Source organism: Myotis lucifugus, unplaced genomic scaffold (genome assembly GCF_000147115.1).
Source record: "Myotis lucifugus unplaced genomic scaffold, Myoluc2.0 scaffold_139, whole genome shotgun sequence".
NCBI lineage: Eukaryota > Metazoa > Chordata > Mammalia > Chiroptera > Vespertilionidae > Myotis > Myotis lucifugus.
In genome coordinates, this window is record NW_005871187.1 from 1003678 (window position 1) to 1019508 (window position 15831).

At 36.8% G+C, this 15831-nt stretch overlaps 1 protein-coding gene across 1 annotated transcript in view; it reads left to right on the forward strand.

The window, feature by feature from the left end:
• Positions 1 to 15831, forward strand: part of CNTN5 (contactin 5) — a 643923-nt gene that overhangs the window by 394409 nt on the left and 233683 nt on the right. Inside the window, exons 8-10 of the mRNA XM_023758835.1 lie at positions 7197 to 7333; positions 9584 to 9713; positions 11748 to 11898. Of these exons, the coding sequence (XP_023614603.1) occupies positions 7197 to 7333; positions 9584 to 9713; positions 11748 to 11898 (418 nt within the window). The remainder of the gene's footprint in view (positions 1 to 7196; positions 7334 to 9583; positions 9714 to 11747; positions 11899 to 15831) is intronic.

The window sequence follows — 15831 nt, forward strand, 5'->3', positions numbered from 1 at the left end:
TTTCCAGCACTAAGCATACACTCAGCAGAGAATGGATGATTTTTATTATAAATCTATGCTTATTATAAAGATTAATGCTTAGATATGCACACCATTCTTCAAGGTATACCGTAAATAGATAAGCATCAGGAGATTAAAGAACTAATGAAGGTAATTAAGGTAAAGAATGTGAAGACTTTAGACTTAATCCATGGTGGATAAGCATAACAGTTTCCACGTTGGCAGACCATAGCATATTCATAGACCTATAAACTGCTAATATGTAGGTGAATACATAGTGGCATTTTATTTTTGTTTACTGATTTTGAAAAAAATAGTATTGGTTTTTATAGCTATCATCCACTCTGATATTTTTGAACCTCTAATAGACAGTTTATCAGATCTTATTTGAAACTGTCTTAATAATTCACTCTGTGGATAAACTGTCTCTGGATTACTTGGCCTCAAATGTATTCATGGGCTTGTATCTCAGGAACACATAGAATTGGTGGGAATTTTCCCTAAAGCCAAGGATAATGTGCTAGTGTTTAAAATGGAAATAACATTGAATTAGTAATTTTTTTAAAAGAACTAATGAAGGGAATAGTTGCCAAGAGCTTATGTTTTAGACGCTACTGTACTACTAGGTACTTTGCATAATATAAGCCCAAATAACCCCTAGGAATTGGTATTCCTGCTTGACAGATTGGGAACCTAAGGCCTGGCAAGGTTAAGGAGATTATCACTGAAAGTCCCATTCACAATAGGCAGTAGAACCAGATTCCAACTTAGAACTAGCAATGGCACCAGAAATCAACCCAACTGTAGGATGTGACCTCTCATCGAAAGACTGAGGACCTGAGCTAAGGCGTGGAATGAGAAGGGGGTGAAGAGTAGTTAATTCCTTCCACTCACCTCTAATTGCTAGAGAAGACTGTTTTATACATTGTCCTTTTCATTAATTTTCAGTCCCTAGTTTTCTTCTTCCAAATTGTGTTTTTCTATAGTAGGCATGATTTTAAAAGATGTTTTAGCTATCCTATATAATAAAAGGCTAATATGCAAATGTACGAAATGGCAGAAGGACCGGTCGTTATGATGCACACTGACCACCAGGGGGCAGACGCTCAATGCAGGAGCTGCCCCCTGGTGGTCAGTGCGCTCCTACAGGGGAACGCTGCTTACCGGGCTCACGGCTGGCAAGTGCAGTGGCCGTGGCAGGAGCCTCTCCTGCCTCCATGGCAGCACTAAGGATGTCTGACTACCAGCTTAGGCCAGCTCCCCGTGGGCCTAAGCCATCAGTTGGACATCCCCTGAGGGCTCCTGGACTGTGAGAGGGCGCAGGCCAGGCTGAGGGACGCCCCCCCCCTCAAGTGCACGAATTTCATGCACCAGGCCTCCAGTTAAAATATATTAAAGATTTACCATAGAAAATAATGTGAAATTGTAGATATCTAATTAATAATTTCAGCCATAAAGAAAATGTTTGCAATCCTCTTTGGAGAAAATTTCTCACCTTGAGTTCTGTTGTTATGAAAATGATACCAAATATATTCATAGTTGATAGAAAATAAAGTTCAAGTTATTGTATGAGCAATGGATTAAGGGAGGAAAGTAACCAATATTTTTTATATCAATCATCACTGTAGGCCATTGAAATAGGAATTATAATCTATAGCTCACAGATAAGGCTAATTGAAGTTAAATAACTCATTCCTAATCACATATTAGAGCAAGGGCCTGGTAGCACTGGGATTTGAACCTACATTTACCCCAACTCTGTAATCTTTCTAATATACCAAGTTACCTCTTACTGGCCCACAGCTGAGAATTCTAATATTGAGAATGAGCTCTGAGGGTAAAATATGTTGGCTCCTCAACCCTTGAGTACAGGAGCAATGAAGGAGGCCAATAACAATCAGCATTTATCAACAGATTTTCAGAATTTCTAAGGACAAGAGATAATAAGCAAGATTCCCTTAACACACATCTGCTATGTGTTTTAAAATTATAACCTAGATACTGATCTGAAGTTCGAATGTATCACATAAGTAGTTGGCAATGTACAGTGCATCTTGTGAGAGTGTAACAGCTTCTGGGCTTACAGTGCCATATGTCTCTCAAATTGTTCACACCCTAAAATAGGTAGCTTGACAAAAGCTAGAGAAAAAAGTTACTAGCTTTTTCTTTTTTAAATTCTGGGGGCAAAGTAATAGGCAATTTTTATTTATAGAATTGTTGGCAGAATGAATTTGAATAATATTTTAATTACATTTCTGTGTCATCCACTATAGTTTGAGCTGACAGACATTGTAACATATTTATCTTTGCATTCTTGGTGCTAGGCATTGCACCAATTGTGATGTCCAATAAATATTCAAAGAAGAAAGGAAGTCAGAGATTCTTTTTTTACAATCAATTGATCACTTGTTGATTCTTATGATAAAGTCATTTGGAATCAGGACTCTAAGTTAGGCCAAACATTATTTTGATTTCTTTTCCAGATGACCAGTTTTTAATTTGTTAGTTTTTTTTTTCCTTTTCTAATTTTTCATTTTAGTAACTTTTAAAGAATTTTTTTCAATTTTTTTTTCACTCCCACAAACTGGGTATCCCAGCACTAGTTGCAGTGCATTAAGTCACATGTCAAATATAACCAATGTCCTGTAATCAACCATCATGTGTGGGTCAGTGCTGTGTCTAAAGTAAATATATATGTTACGTCAACTCTGCTCTTGATCTTGCTATCTAGCAGGGGTGTCAAACCATAACTAAAAAATTCAATAAGTTTAAGTAAGCAACAGAAGAGAGGGAATAAGTGACTATGTGATTATTTTTCAAGTGAATAAGAACTGTAGGTGTCCAGAGAAGGAGCAATTACTTCCCTTAAGGTTAGGGTTAATAGTCCTTGTATTACTTGTACAAAGTCTTGAATTATGAGTAGCATTAAAAGAGACAGAGAAGAGAAGTAAAATATTCCATGTGGATGGAGCAATCTGAAGAAGATGCAGGGTGTGCTTGGGGAGACAACAAACTTGTCTCTGGATTCCAGGGGTCATGTATAGCTTTGAAGTTGTCTGGCAAAGTAAGAGTAGGAAAGTTTATAGAAAGTCCAAATGAGAAAGCAGAGTTTAAGGTTGCTTTCACATCTGACCATTTCTATGTTTTGCACATGACTACAAAGAGACTAATTTTGGAAGCCAGGAACAAAAAAAATCAGAACCAATATTTGAAGCTCACTATGGTAGGTTGTTGAGTGAAAGCTTCTAGGCTTGAAGTTGAATCACAGAGTGGATTCAAAGGCCTACAAATCCTGAGTATGTGAAGGTAAGCCTCCTTAAAGGCCAGGCTATATTGGCTGGAAGACCAATGAGCTACTAAAGACAAAATTCCCATTTAGAGACAAGTTTGAAAGTAACACACTAGGTATACAGCATATGCTTTCAACTCATTTTTTTATTTCATTTTATTTTTTTACCTTTATTGTTGAAAGTATTACTGATGTTCCCTTTGTTTGTCTGCATTTTTCCCCCATTGACACCCTCCACCTCATACCCGCCCCTCCCAGGTCTTCATCACTCTATTGTCTGAGTCCATGGGGAACTTATATGCATAACCCATCAATTCATTTTTTAATATTTCAAAATGGGATGGGAGAAATATACTCCCTAAAGTTAGAAATGTCTGACTTTGTGAAAGTAGTTACTGGCTCTTACTGTGGGACTTTGGGTAAATTTCCTTAACTTCTCTGAGCCAAAATTTCCTGGTTAATAAAATGAAATATATTTATTTTGGGGATCAATATTGCAAGGGTTAATTGATCATTGAGCTCAGTGTGTCTAGGACTAGCATTTCATAAATGAGAGATTTTCTTGCGTTTTCCCCTCCTTTCTCAACTGGCTTAGGTTTTGGACATCTGTTGTCCTTTTTAGACCCCTATTCTGATATCCATGTGCAATTTCCTTCAGCACATGTTGTTTCCTTTCTTATGCTGTCCTTTCCTGTGCCATTGACTTTATACCTCCTATGCCACAGTATAAACTTCTTAAATATAGGACATAGGTGTCCTGCATCCATCATCACCTCCAAGATTGAGCAGGAACTGAATAATATGGGGTGAGTGAATCAATGATCAAAGTCCTCACTAGCACTAAGTAAAACATTTCATAAGTTAATGCTAAAAAAGTTGCTAGAGAGAAATAATCCAGTTCAATATTTTTTATGTTTATTTCTTCAATTGTTTCAAATAGAATATTTGTGGACAAAGAGTCACTTTTCCTCCCTAGTAGTTTTATTTTAAAAGTCAAGCAATGGAGGAAAGACACTTTACTTATATCATAAGATTTTCATACAATTACAACATTGTCTTATTTCTTTTTTTTAAGCTATAAAGTGTATTTTTACAACTATCCAATATGTGACCTAAATGTTGATTTCATCAAATGAAATATATCTGAACATACCCACTACATGATATGCACAGGAAAAGACACAGAGATCAAGCAATACTTTCATACCAGAATTCAAGATATTAAGTAGCAAGGAAGTACAGTGGCATTGAAGGCTGAGGTGAAGTACAAGAGTCAATAAGGTAAAGAGAGCAGACATTTCAAGGATGTACCCAGATAACACCAGTTCTTAAGTCTCAAATTATTTCCAGAAAAATAATGTTCGTGCATTTCTGTTGAAGCAGAAGTCAGTTTCAGGATGTGGCTTCTACAAATCTGTAGATTGAGAGTTAAGTAGGTTAATTTGATTAGGGTCAGACTCAAGATTTCTAAAACACACACTGAAGGATAAACAAACTAGGGAAGCATGCTTCACAAAGCTGAATTCAGTGTAATTAGTCCTTCATTCCGAGACTTCATTTTTATCTTGAATGTTCTTCCACATTTTGCTTGCAGATGTTGCAGTAAATCTATATATATAAAAGCCTAAGCAACTGTTATGAATGGAGGACCTGACAGCTGGTCAGTAGCTATGATGTGCACTGGCCACCAGGGGGCAGATGCTCAATGCAGGAGCTGCCCCCTGGTGGCCAGTGCACTCCCACAGCCAACCTCCTGAGGACAGCCAACCTCCTGTGGTCCCTTCCCCCACCCCCCACTCCCACCCCCCAGCTGTCCAGGCCGAGGGACCCCACTCATGCACGAATTCGTGCAGCAGGCCTCTAGTAAAGTGAATAAAGTTGTTTGCATGGAAAAAAATACAATAACTAATAAATAATAATAGAAGAATAAACTCTGTTTGGGGTACTCATAGCTGTAAACCTACTTTTCCCTACTCCTGTATATGACAAAATCATAATGAAAAGCATATTAAATCCCAATCTAGAAAACAAGCCTGTGTAAGTGGCTATGACACAATTCTTCTGTTTTATTTCTTAGAAATTATTAAGCATAGTGGTTTTTGTTTAGATAATGACTGTATATTAAGTCTTAGAGCAGTGAAAGCAAGCAACCTGTGCTGACTCATCTATATATATAAAAGGCTAATATGCAAAGTGTCTCCTTGGGAGTTCGACCACTTGCCATGATGTGCACTGACTACTAGGGGGTGGCACAGAACAAAGGAAGGCCCTGACTGGCAGCGGCAGCCAAGGAAGGGAGGCCCCGGCCGGCATCCAGAAGGCCCCAATTGGCCCTGATCGCTGGCCAGGCCTAGGGACCCTGTGCACGAATTTCATGCACTGGGCCTCTAGTCATGTTATAAACATCTTTAACAAAGTAACATGGAAAGGTGGAAGTCAGAGACACAACACAAAAAAATTGCTTCCTCTGTACAGAACACATTCTTGAACTTGCCAAAACTGGAAAAAGTAGGTAGAGGGGGTGATACTTTACTACTTACTCATAAAAATTAGCTTCTATGTTAAAAAGAAAGAACCATCTCTGTCGGTCCCCGGCTTTCATCATAAAGTTAGCATCCTCTACACTTGGCAGCTCAACAGGGCACATCACATGGTGGTGCTCCAGGTTCCTTAAAAAACACATTTGGGCATATTATCAGGATTACATCCTCCCTAGTGTTCCAGTGCCTGCTGCCTACCAACATATATCACAGACAGATGCCCCACAGCCTGGTGAGATCCAGCTAGCTTTCCCTGCATCAGATTCTTTAGAGAACTATGATGGGAACAACTCATGGAAACGTGGCAACGGAATCCAAAAGTTGCAGCTGGGGACACTTCTTCCCTTAGCTCCTAAAAGTAGTCTCTTCAAGCCCCAAATGTACTTACCTGCCACCACAAACCCTGGGCCCTGTCCCTCCGCAGCCCTGACTCCCACACGGTATCGCTCCACGCAGAGCCGCCCACCACTCCCACTTCGCCTGGGGTCCGCCCTGAAAGCAGGTGTACACCCGTCCTTTTACCTTCGTGGGCCCAGCTACTCTGCGGACGTCTTTAACTCAGCAGCCCAGCTGGGAGCCAAGCGATGGGTTGGGCACCCACAAGCCATCACAGGCGAGATGGACCTCCCTGCAGGTCCCCGTGCTGGCTGTTTCTCTGTTCATAGCCGCTTTGAACCGCAATCTCTCTCTTGCTTGATAAAGGGATTTTTCTCTGTTGTCAATTTGAAAACTAATATATATAATATATATGAAGAATGCTAATAAGTATGTAAAATATGTACATCAACTAAAATTTGAATTTGCAAATTAACTTTCTGAAGCCATCCAGGTTCTATTAGGGGAGAAAAATAACCCAGCAGACCATTTATTCAGTAAATGGACCTGTTGCATTACTTCAGCCTGTGCTATTGCTGCCCCAATGTTTAAGTACCTGACTTCCTGCTAACCAGATGCTGGCACCTTAGGGAGAATTTAGCCACTGTTTTGCAGTGGATTAAACAATGATACATCTGTAATACTATCAACAATAAAAATAGATTAATTAATATACATATATATTGCTAAGAGAAATGTCAAAAAAGATATACTTTGCTTTCAATGATCAAAATATCATCACTGCTACATATATATACACACACGTATGTATGTATGTATATGTACATATATGTATATATACAGTATATCCCATTTTTATATTTACAGAGGAAATGAGAGTTCTGTGTGTAATAGAATGCTGTGCTTCTTCCAAATATAGTTACATGAATTGATAAAAATTTGTAATGCAATTAATATGTTCATAGGAAATGCGAACTTGGTTAAGTGTTTGAAAATGAAATCATCCTTTTTTATTGCTTAAATTCTTACAGCTTACCCACACTGGGTAGAAAAGCTCAATGATACTCAGTTGGACAGTGGGAGCCCTCTCCGCTGGGAATGTAAGGCTACTGGGAAACCCAGGCCCACATACCGCTGGCTGAAGAACGGAGTGCCCCTCTTAACTCAGGTACTTTTGGTAACTATTCACTCTCCTGGTGTACTTTTAGCAGGATTACAAATAGGGCAACCTTCTTTTCTTCTTATTGAAATCCATTTCTTACTTAGGCTTTATAATATACGTGGAGTGAGAAATACCACAAATATATAAACAATTTTTAAAAATTTTTACTTATTGATTTTTTAAAATATATTTTTATTGATTTCAGAGAAGAAGGGAGAGGGAGAGAGAGATAAACATCAATGATGAGAGAGAATCATTGATTGGCTGCCTCCTGCATGCCCCCCATTGGGCATCGAGCCCACAACCCGGGCATGTGCCCTGACCCCTTGACTGGGAATTGAACCAGTGACCTCTTGGTTCCTGAGTCCAAGCTCAACCGCGGAGTCACACCATCTGGGCTATTTATTTATTTTTCTATCTATCTATCTATCTATTTATTTATTTATAGCGAGAGAGATATTTGTTGTTTCACTTATTTATGCATTCTTTGGTTGCTTCTTATATGTGCATTGACCAGGGATCTAACCAGTAACCTTGGCATTTCTGGATGCCTCTGCAACCCACTGAGCTACCCAAACAGGGGGACAATTTTTATTTTAATTACACTAGAGTTTTTAAAATAATGCATTGTTTCTTTAAATTGTATTAAATCCTATAAATTCATAGGAAAATATAAATGCTTATCATAGACTCAGTGCCACTTCTAGCTGACTTTTAGACATCATCTAGCTTGTTGCTGTTGCTTTGCAGATGACGGAGACAACCCCAGGTAGTAAAGTGACCTGCCCAAGATCATATATCTAGTAGGGGGACTGGAATAGAACCCTGTATTCTGTGTCCTGGGCAAGTTCTTACTGTGGCATCCTGCTACCCATACATTTAAATATCCTTTTAGGAAATATGCATGTTTATAAAAACAACTTAATATGTACAAAATTTGAAAATAAGTCAATTACTATTTAATTTCAGAATAATAGTAATAATTTTAGCAAACTCTTTCCCTTACTTTTGGCTTTCGCAGGAAAGAGGGCAGGGGGGGATAGTGCACTATTTATGGCCAAAATGGAGGGATATGTATAACGTTAAAATCCTGGGCACAGGTTCTTCCCAGCAGCCTCTTGTCTGTCTTTACCTCTTTGGACTTCAGTTTGCTGCTTTGTAAAATGAAAAGATTAGATCAGATCATCCTTACAGTCCCATCCAGCTCCAACATTCCCTCATTCTAAAGCCAGTTAGGCCAAAACAAATGCAATTACATAAACAGACAGACAAGTAGAGCTGTAGAGCTGTTTAAAAACAAAACAAAACTGAGAGTGAGAGGCTGGGAATCTTTCTCTCTAATTCTCCCACGGATACCAGATACACTTTGAGAAGGGACTGTGCTCCTCATGTTTTCTCCTGCCAGCATCCAAGTCAAGTAAATTCCATCAATTCCACTGGCAGATGATACATCTGCAAAGGGAATGGGTTTATTCTGAAAATGATGCCAAGTTACTTGGCATCTCTGTTGATAATCAAAGCACTGGTCACTGATATTTTAAAAATGATTTACTTGATATTAAGTAGACAAGAAACCTGGTTGTTTAACAACATTTAAAATTTGTTTTTAAATGTGCTCTTGGCCTCTTGGGTAGGGAGTCGATTTACTTCAATTTGCACATGCTCAATTTTCTGTCTCCTGTATTGTTTCTTCTGATTATGAAGTTCATATTTTTTTTTACCAATAATTTTATACAGAATCTAGTTCTAGGGCAGTTTTTTATTTGTGTTATTTTATTGGGAAATGAGAGAAAAGGCAAACTCCTGACCAGATCAATATAGTAAAGGGGTCTTTGTGATGACCTTAGCTATATTTAACCTTGAGTCTATGTATCTCTAGCCTCAATTCTTTCTGCCATGTGAACCCCTGCTTCTCCTTTATAAAATGAATTCAAATAAAAGCTTCATCTGAAGGTTGTTCCTCACAAGCTCAGCTAGTATAGCAAACAAAAGCAGCTCCACTTAAAAACAAAACTAAAAGTAAAACTCGAAGGAACAACTAGAGAAAAATATAGTTATAATTTCTCTCCTAAGAAGTAGTTAGAATTTACATGAGGTCTTATAATACAATAAGGAGCAGTAAATTGTGTTGCTAAGTTGTCAGATAATGTTCAATTGCATTAATTGCAGGCTTTTTTTCTTGGTCTGGCAGATGATAACTGCAGAATCTGTATGATTTGCTCACTTTCTATCTCTAATATTTTTATTCCATTACAGAGTAAGGTTGAGATGGTTAATGGAGTACTGATGATCCACAGCGTGAATCAGTCAGATGCTGGAATGTATCAGTGTTTGGCTGAAAATAAATATGGAGCCATTTATGCAAGTGCTGAGCTGAAAATTCTAGGTATGCAATTTCTAAATAAATCCATGGGAAGAAAGCATGGCTTCTTTCCATGCTCTAATTCTCACTCTACCGAAGTTTTATGGTGTGATTGTAAAAGCCTATTTTTTGGATTGAAAAAAATACTATGTCTTGCTAATATATTATTTTTAAGCTTTAGGGGACAAGTCTACATTGGGTACAGTGTGTGCCATAACTTTTATTATAAGGCTTTTCTAACTTTCGTTTTAATCATAACAGGGTTATACCATACATGTTTTCCATGGCATTAAAGAAATCATAAGAAATATATGTTAACTTTCAAGGAAGGATGTCGGGGGTAGGGAATCAGAATGTAGACTTCCAGCAGCCTCTCCCCGCCCCCTTAGCAATGCTTAATACTTTCCTGAGCGGCTCCTACCTACCAGTAGGCGGGACTCCAGAGTACAGCACCTCCCATCCTGGGCATCACCATGTCCATCCTTGCATAGAATGGAAAGCCTTCCTGAGGCCAGGCGTAGCTGTTTCATAGGGTTGCAGCTTTGATAAGAATGTAACCGGGGCAGTAATACTGTTTCACTATTTAATACAGGAAAGATAAAATCCTGTGGAATAGGCTACCAAGATTGAGCATATTTGGGCTGCTGGAATGGATTTAATTTTTCCTGTTCTGATGATTTTTAAACTTTGGTTCTGGGATGTTTATAATACAAAGGGAGATACTTAGGGGATCTCAATTCACTGCCTCTCCAAAGTGATTAGAAGCCCAAGTGTACTTTCTATTCTCCACTTACATTCCCAAAGCAAGACATTAACAGAAACACCCAAGATCTCAGGAATCTGGGAACTTACCACTTACAAATTAGCTAAATGTAATACTCCATAAGTCAACTTATTAAATTATGAATGCCTAAACTCAAATTTTTTTCTACATTATAACCAAAATAGATACGAGTTTATATTTTAGTCCCCTAAAACTAATCAATAAGATATTAATGTACTTCCTTTTCAGCTTACACTCCATTTCTGAGTTAAAAAGCTGATTCAGCCTTCACTCAGTTAATCTTTTACTCAGAAACACTTAGTCACTAGACACATTTTCAAAATTACCTTTTGTAAGTTCTATTTCCAGGAGGCAATCAAAAATGTTGCCTGTGATTCCCCCATAATATCCTTCACTTTTCTTTCAATTTCTTAACCCTCTCAATTGCATATATATCTTTTTTATGTTGTGTACATATTTTTAATGTTGTTGTGTCATGCATTATATTGCTATGTGATGGACATAAAATGCTTGTGAAATAATCACAAAAGTGTCATCCTGGTACAATAAATATCTCAGATACAGTAGACTTGTAGGTATATCTTTCAGGTTTTCTTTAGATTCAAGTGCTTTTTAAAAATAATTTGCTAGGATCTCTGTGGCATGTATCCTTCAACCACAGCTGCACAGTGAAGTTAACTGTAATCTAAAGTGTCTTGATAAAAATACAATAAAAATAATATTAATGAATGAGCAGACCTAGGTGAATAATTGCAAACAGTGTATTGAAATTTAAATTATTCCATTTCTTAAAAATGTATTTCCATTTCTTAAAAACTGCATTCAATTGTGTATAACACTGAAGTAAAATATGCTTTAGTGAAGACTCACACATAGGAAGTGGATGACAGAATTGTCTTCTCCACAGGGGACCTCCATTTGTCCAGAGGAAGCCCAAAATAGACTTTATTTGCTGACCCCTTCACCTGTTGCCCAAGGTGCTCATTAGTCTTTTGCAATTAAAGTTGATCACCATAATTAAAGCATGTCATTTTTTAAAAAACGGCCTTTGTCTCTGGATTCCACATTTTATGAAACCATCACATACTAATGAAAAGGACAACCAATAAGATAGCTATTAATTAAAAAAATTTAAGTGAATGCCTTTTATCTGTGTAAATATTGTATGATTTTATTAGAAATGTAGCCCAGAAGAAAAAGTTGCAAAATATTGATGTATCATACATTCGAGATTCTTGTCATTGCTTCTGGTAGAACTAACATTTTTTTAATAGCTTCAGCTCCCACTTTTGCACTGAATCAGTTGAAGAAAGCAATAATTGTTACCAAAGGCCGGGAAGTCGTCATAGAGTGCAAACCCCAAGGCTCTCCAAAACCAACCATCTCTTGGAAGAAGGGAGACAAAGCAATTAGAGAGAATAAAAGGTTAGACGTCTATTTCATAATCCAAACTCTTAACGTCAAACTTTTTTGAAGTTGCTGATGATACACGCAAAGTATGCAGGAACGAGGCTTGCAGTAATTGTGAAACATATTTTCATGACTAGATTGAAATATGGTTTTGTCTATATAGTGAGTAAAAAGAACCCAAAGGTCTACTTCAATATAGCGAGACGACTTGACCTCTGTGGTGTTTCAGCACCAATTGAGAACTTCACCAGGTTATGAAGAAAGCGAACACTTGTGTTAAGTGAGTTATTTTGAGTTTTCATTTTGGGTCTGCAGAATCGGGGATACCCAAGTGATCTATGATAATTTTTAGAGATTGTGTTCTCATTCCAATTTTAACATTAAAAATAACATAAACACATTCTGGATCTTTTGGATAATTACTTTAAGATGGAACACTTCCAATTAAAATTTGTGCCTATTTGCCTTTCTTTTTGTTTTCAGTAATGTTGATACAAAATAGTACAGGATTTTTCAGTAAACACAGGCAATTGAGAAACGTGCAGAGTAATATGTAATGTGTAAAGATTTATGCCGAAACCGGTTTGGCTCAGTGGATAGAGCGTCAGCCTGCGGACTCAAGGGTCCCAGGTTCGATTCCGGTCAAGGGCATGTACCTGGGTTGCGGGCACATCCCCAGTAGGAGATGTGCAGGAGGCGGCTGATCGATGTTTCTCTCTCATCGATGTTTCTAACTCTCTATCTCTCCCCCTTCCTCTCTGTAAAAAATCAATAAAATATATTAAAAAAAAATAAAAAAAAAATAAAATAAAGATTTGTCTTTGGTAAGTAAACTAAAAGGGCATCACAGAAGTACAAATGAAAAACAGATTAGAGAACCAATGATGAATGTGTGCCTAGGTTAAAAGTCTCATGCTCTTCCAGTTATTGCCATATTGGTGTTGCAAATGGTGACTCAGCTTTGACAAAATAGTATCCTCCAATATATTAAAACAGGGTTGATTATGTTGCCTTAGAGTTTGTTTTTCATTTGATCTGTAATGATGGAGTTTATACCTGATTTTATGTTTGTCTGGGTCTAAGTAATCATATCATTAAATAATTTCAGTCAACATTAGGGGTCCATTTGAATAATTCTTAAAGTAATCTTGGAATATTTGAAATTATTAAAAAATGTTTTCGTTTGCCAATCAAGTTGAAGAAATACTGATTTTAACTGCCTGTGTCTGATGAACTAATTTGTGGAAAAACTAGATTCAGTTTGGGCCCAAGGATCTCTGCTGCCTGGAAAGGGTATCTTCAGAGAGGGATATGGGTAGTATCACTGGGCATCTCATTTTGAAAGGGAATTTATCTTTTAACTCGGAGTAGGGGGCCAGGTGGTGGGCAGAATCACAAACTGCAAGATCTGTGTTGCATATGGCTGAATTACATATGAAGGAATTGAATTGGGGGGGGGGTTGCTGCTTATAGAAATATATTTTAAAACCTGGCACAAACCTTATTCAAGCAGAAGAAACTTTTTTTGTTTGCTTGTTTGTTTTGTTTTTTTGTTTGTTTTTTTTTATTGTGAGAACAAATACTTTACACTGCTTGGTATCATTTTTTCTGAATGTATTGAAATATCTTATATCATCAAAATATATATGCCAGAGCAGTGCAAGCCATCACATTTGAAATGCTTGTTTGTGGGTGGCCCATGCAGCTTGTCCTATTTATTCCAGTTCATCATAGAAAGTTCCTCATCATCTATTCATAGACATCTCACTGTGAGTTTAAAAACTTAGGTGGCATCTCCTCTGTCAAAGCAAATGTATTGAGAGAGGAACAATATTACGGGTTTCCTATTAGAGCAAATATAAACTTTTTATTTTCTGGAAGTTGAAAACAAAGTTGTGAATTTACTAGTTTTCTTGATTGATTTTCTCCTCACTGGTAACCCCTTGGGTTAGGGGGAGACGACACTGGCCTCAAACTCCAACCACTCCTGTTTTCCAGATGTCAATACTTTGGGTCAAAGTACTAGTCAGTGAGGAATCTGAAATAGTTTTGTTTTTATTTATTCAAGTAAAAGCAAGACTTGGCCACATTTGCTTAGCATTTTGCCTACTCAGTTGTGTTTAGGTTTGTAAAGTGGTTTAATTTAACAACTCTGGAGGTATAGTGCATTTTTACAACTAAAATCAACAAGACCACTTGCAAAATACGATTTTTTACTGCTATATGATTTGTTTTCATTTGAGCAATCCCAGATTTCAGGAAGAATACAGTCTAATATATATATATATATATAAAGCCAGCGATCGGAAATGCCATAACAACCTGAATGACCAGTCACTATGATGCCCACTGCAGCCAGCGAACCACCTGATTGGGGTGGGGTGGGCCCGGCTGGCCAACCTCCCGTGGCCCCTCCCCCTGCTGGCCCGCCCCTGATCAGCCTCTCCCACCCTGATGGGGGGCGAGGTGGCCGGCCAGCCCCCCCTCCCCCCTGCATCCCTTCTCCCTTGGCTGGCCCCACCCCTGATCACCCCTGCCTACCCCAATATATAAAAAAAAAAACATTAAACAGTCAAGAATTAAAATAAGAGATTAAAATTTAAATATTAGAATGAATTTCATAAAGCAAAGTAGAAGGCACACATAAATGTATGGAAAACTGAACATTCTAAAATATGAATGGAAACTTGAAAATTAAAATGTCAAATGTATATATCATAATCTCTTTAAGGTAGGATCTCAGTTACATATGCAACTTATATTCTTACAGAAATTTTAGATAACTTCTCTTTATTATAAAGCTCACCAATCATTTGATAAGAGTTGTAAACATAATTTAAATATAAATGGAGATGTTAGAAATCTATTAAAGCTTTGAAAACTGCAAATATATTTCATATTTGGACTACAGACTTAAATTATGGTTTATTGTAAGATAAGTATATTTACGATTTATGTGATATACATTAAATACAGGGTATCCCAAAAAATGTATACACACTTTGAATAATTATTAATTCCAATGGGTTATATCTGAAAAGAAAGAAATATCCATTAAGCAACCAGCTTTAAAGTGTGTATACATTTTTTGGAAACAGCCTGTATGTTCCTCATTCATCCAAACTACAACTGGAAATAAAAAGTTAAATAAATTAGCCTTGTCCATCTTTCACAATGTTCACAGTTTTGGAAGGTTCATTCTAAATTAAATATTGAAAGAGCAAATGGCAGTGTCCTATATGGGCAAATAAAGGCTAGTCTTTTATTTGGGAAAAGTGTTTAAAGAAATATTTAAATGTAAGAAATATAGCGTTTTAAGACAAAATTATATTATGAGCAATGGCATTAAAATATCATGAAATATTTTAATTGCAGGAAAATATCATCTAAACATCTGAAAACATATCAGAAACTCAAAAAGATGAATTTGAATCTAGAATAAATTGCAATTTAATTCTAAACTGTAAACACAATGTTGTAACAACTGAAGGTTAATATTAAATCATTTATTTTATCAACAAACTGCCAAATAACTCATTGGTTTATTTATTTATTTTTTTGCCAAATTTTGGTTGAGTCTTTCAGATTTTATTAGCTTTTGGGGGGGAGTGTCTTTAAAACACAGCATTTTTGTGTGTTTATCTATTTCACTAAGGAAATACATAAGTTGTTATCTTAAAGTTTAAAATTTGATAAGTAATAACTAGAACATAATATGACTTTTAGGAAAAAATTGATTAACAAATAAGTTGCCTGCATATGTATTACAAAATATTTCATTTGTTTGGCCCTAAATGATACATCTAAAATATATAAGAAAATAGATTACATTAGAGCTTGTGAGTTATTTGTAGTTGCTTGCTATTTATATCATAGAATGAGTTGTTTATATGACAGAATTTTCAATATAAACTGCTGCTCAAACAGTAAATCATATTAATGATGATA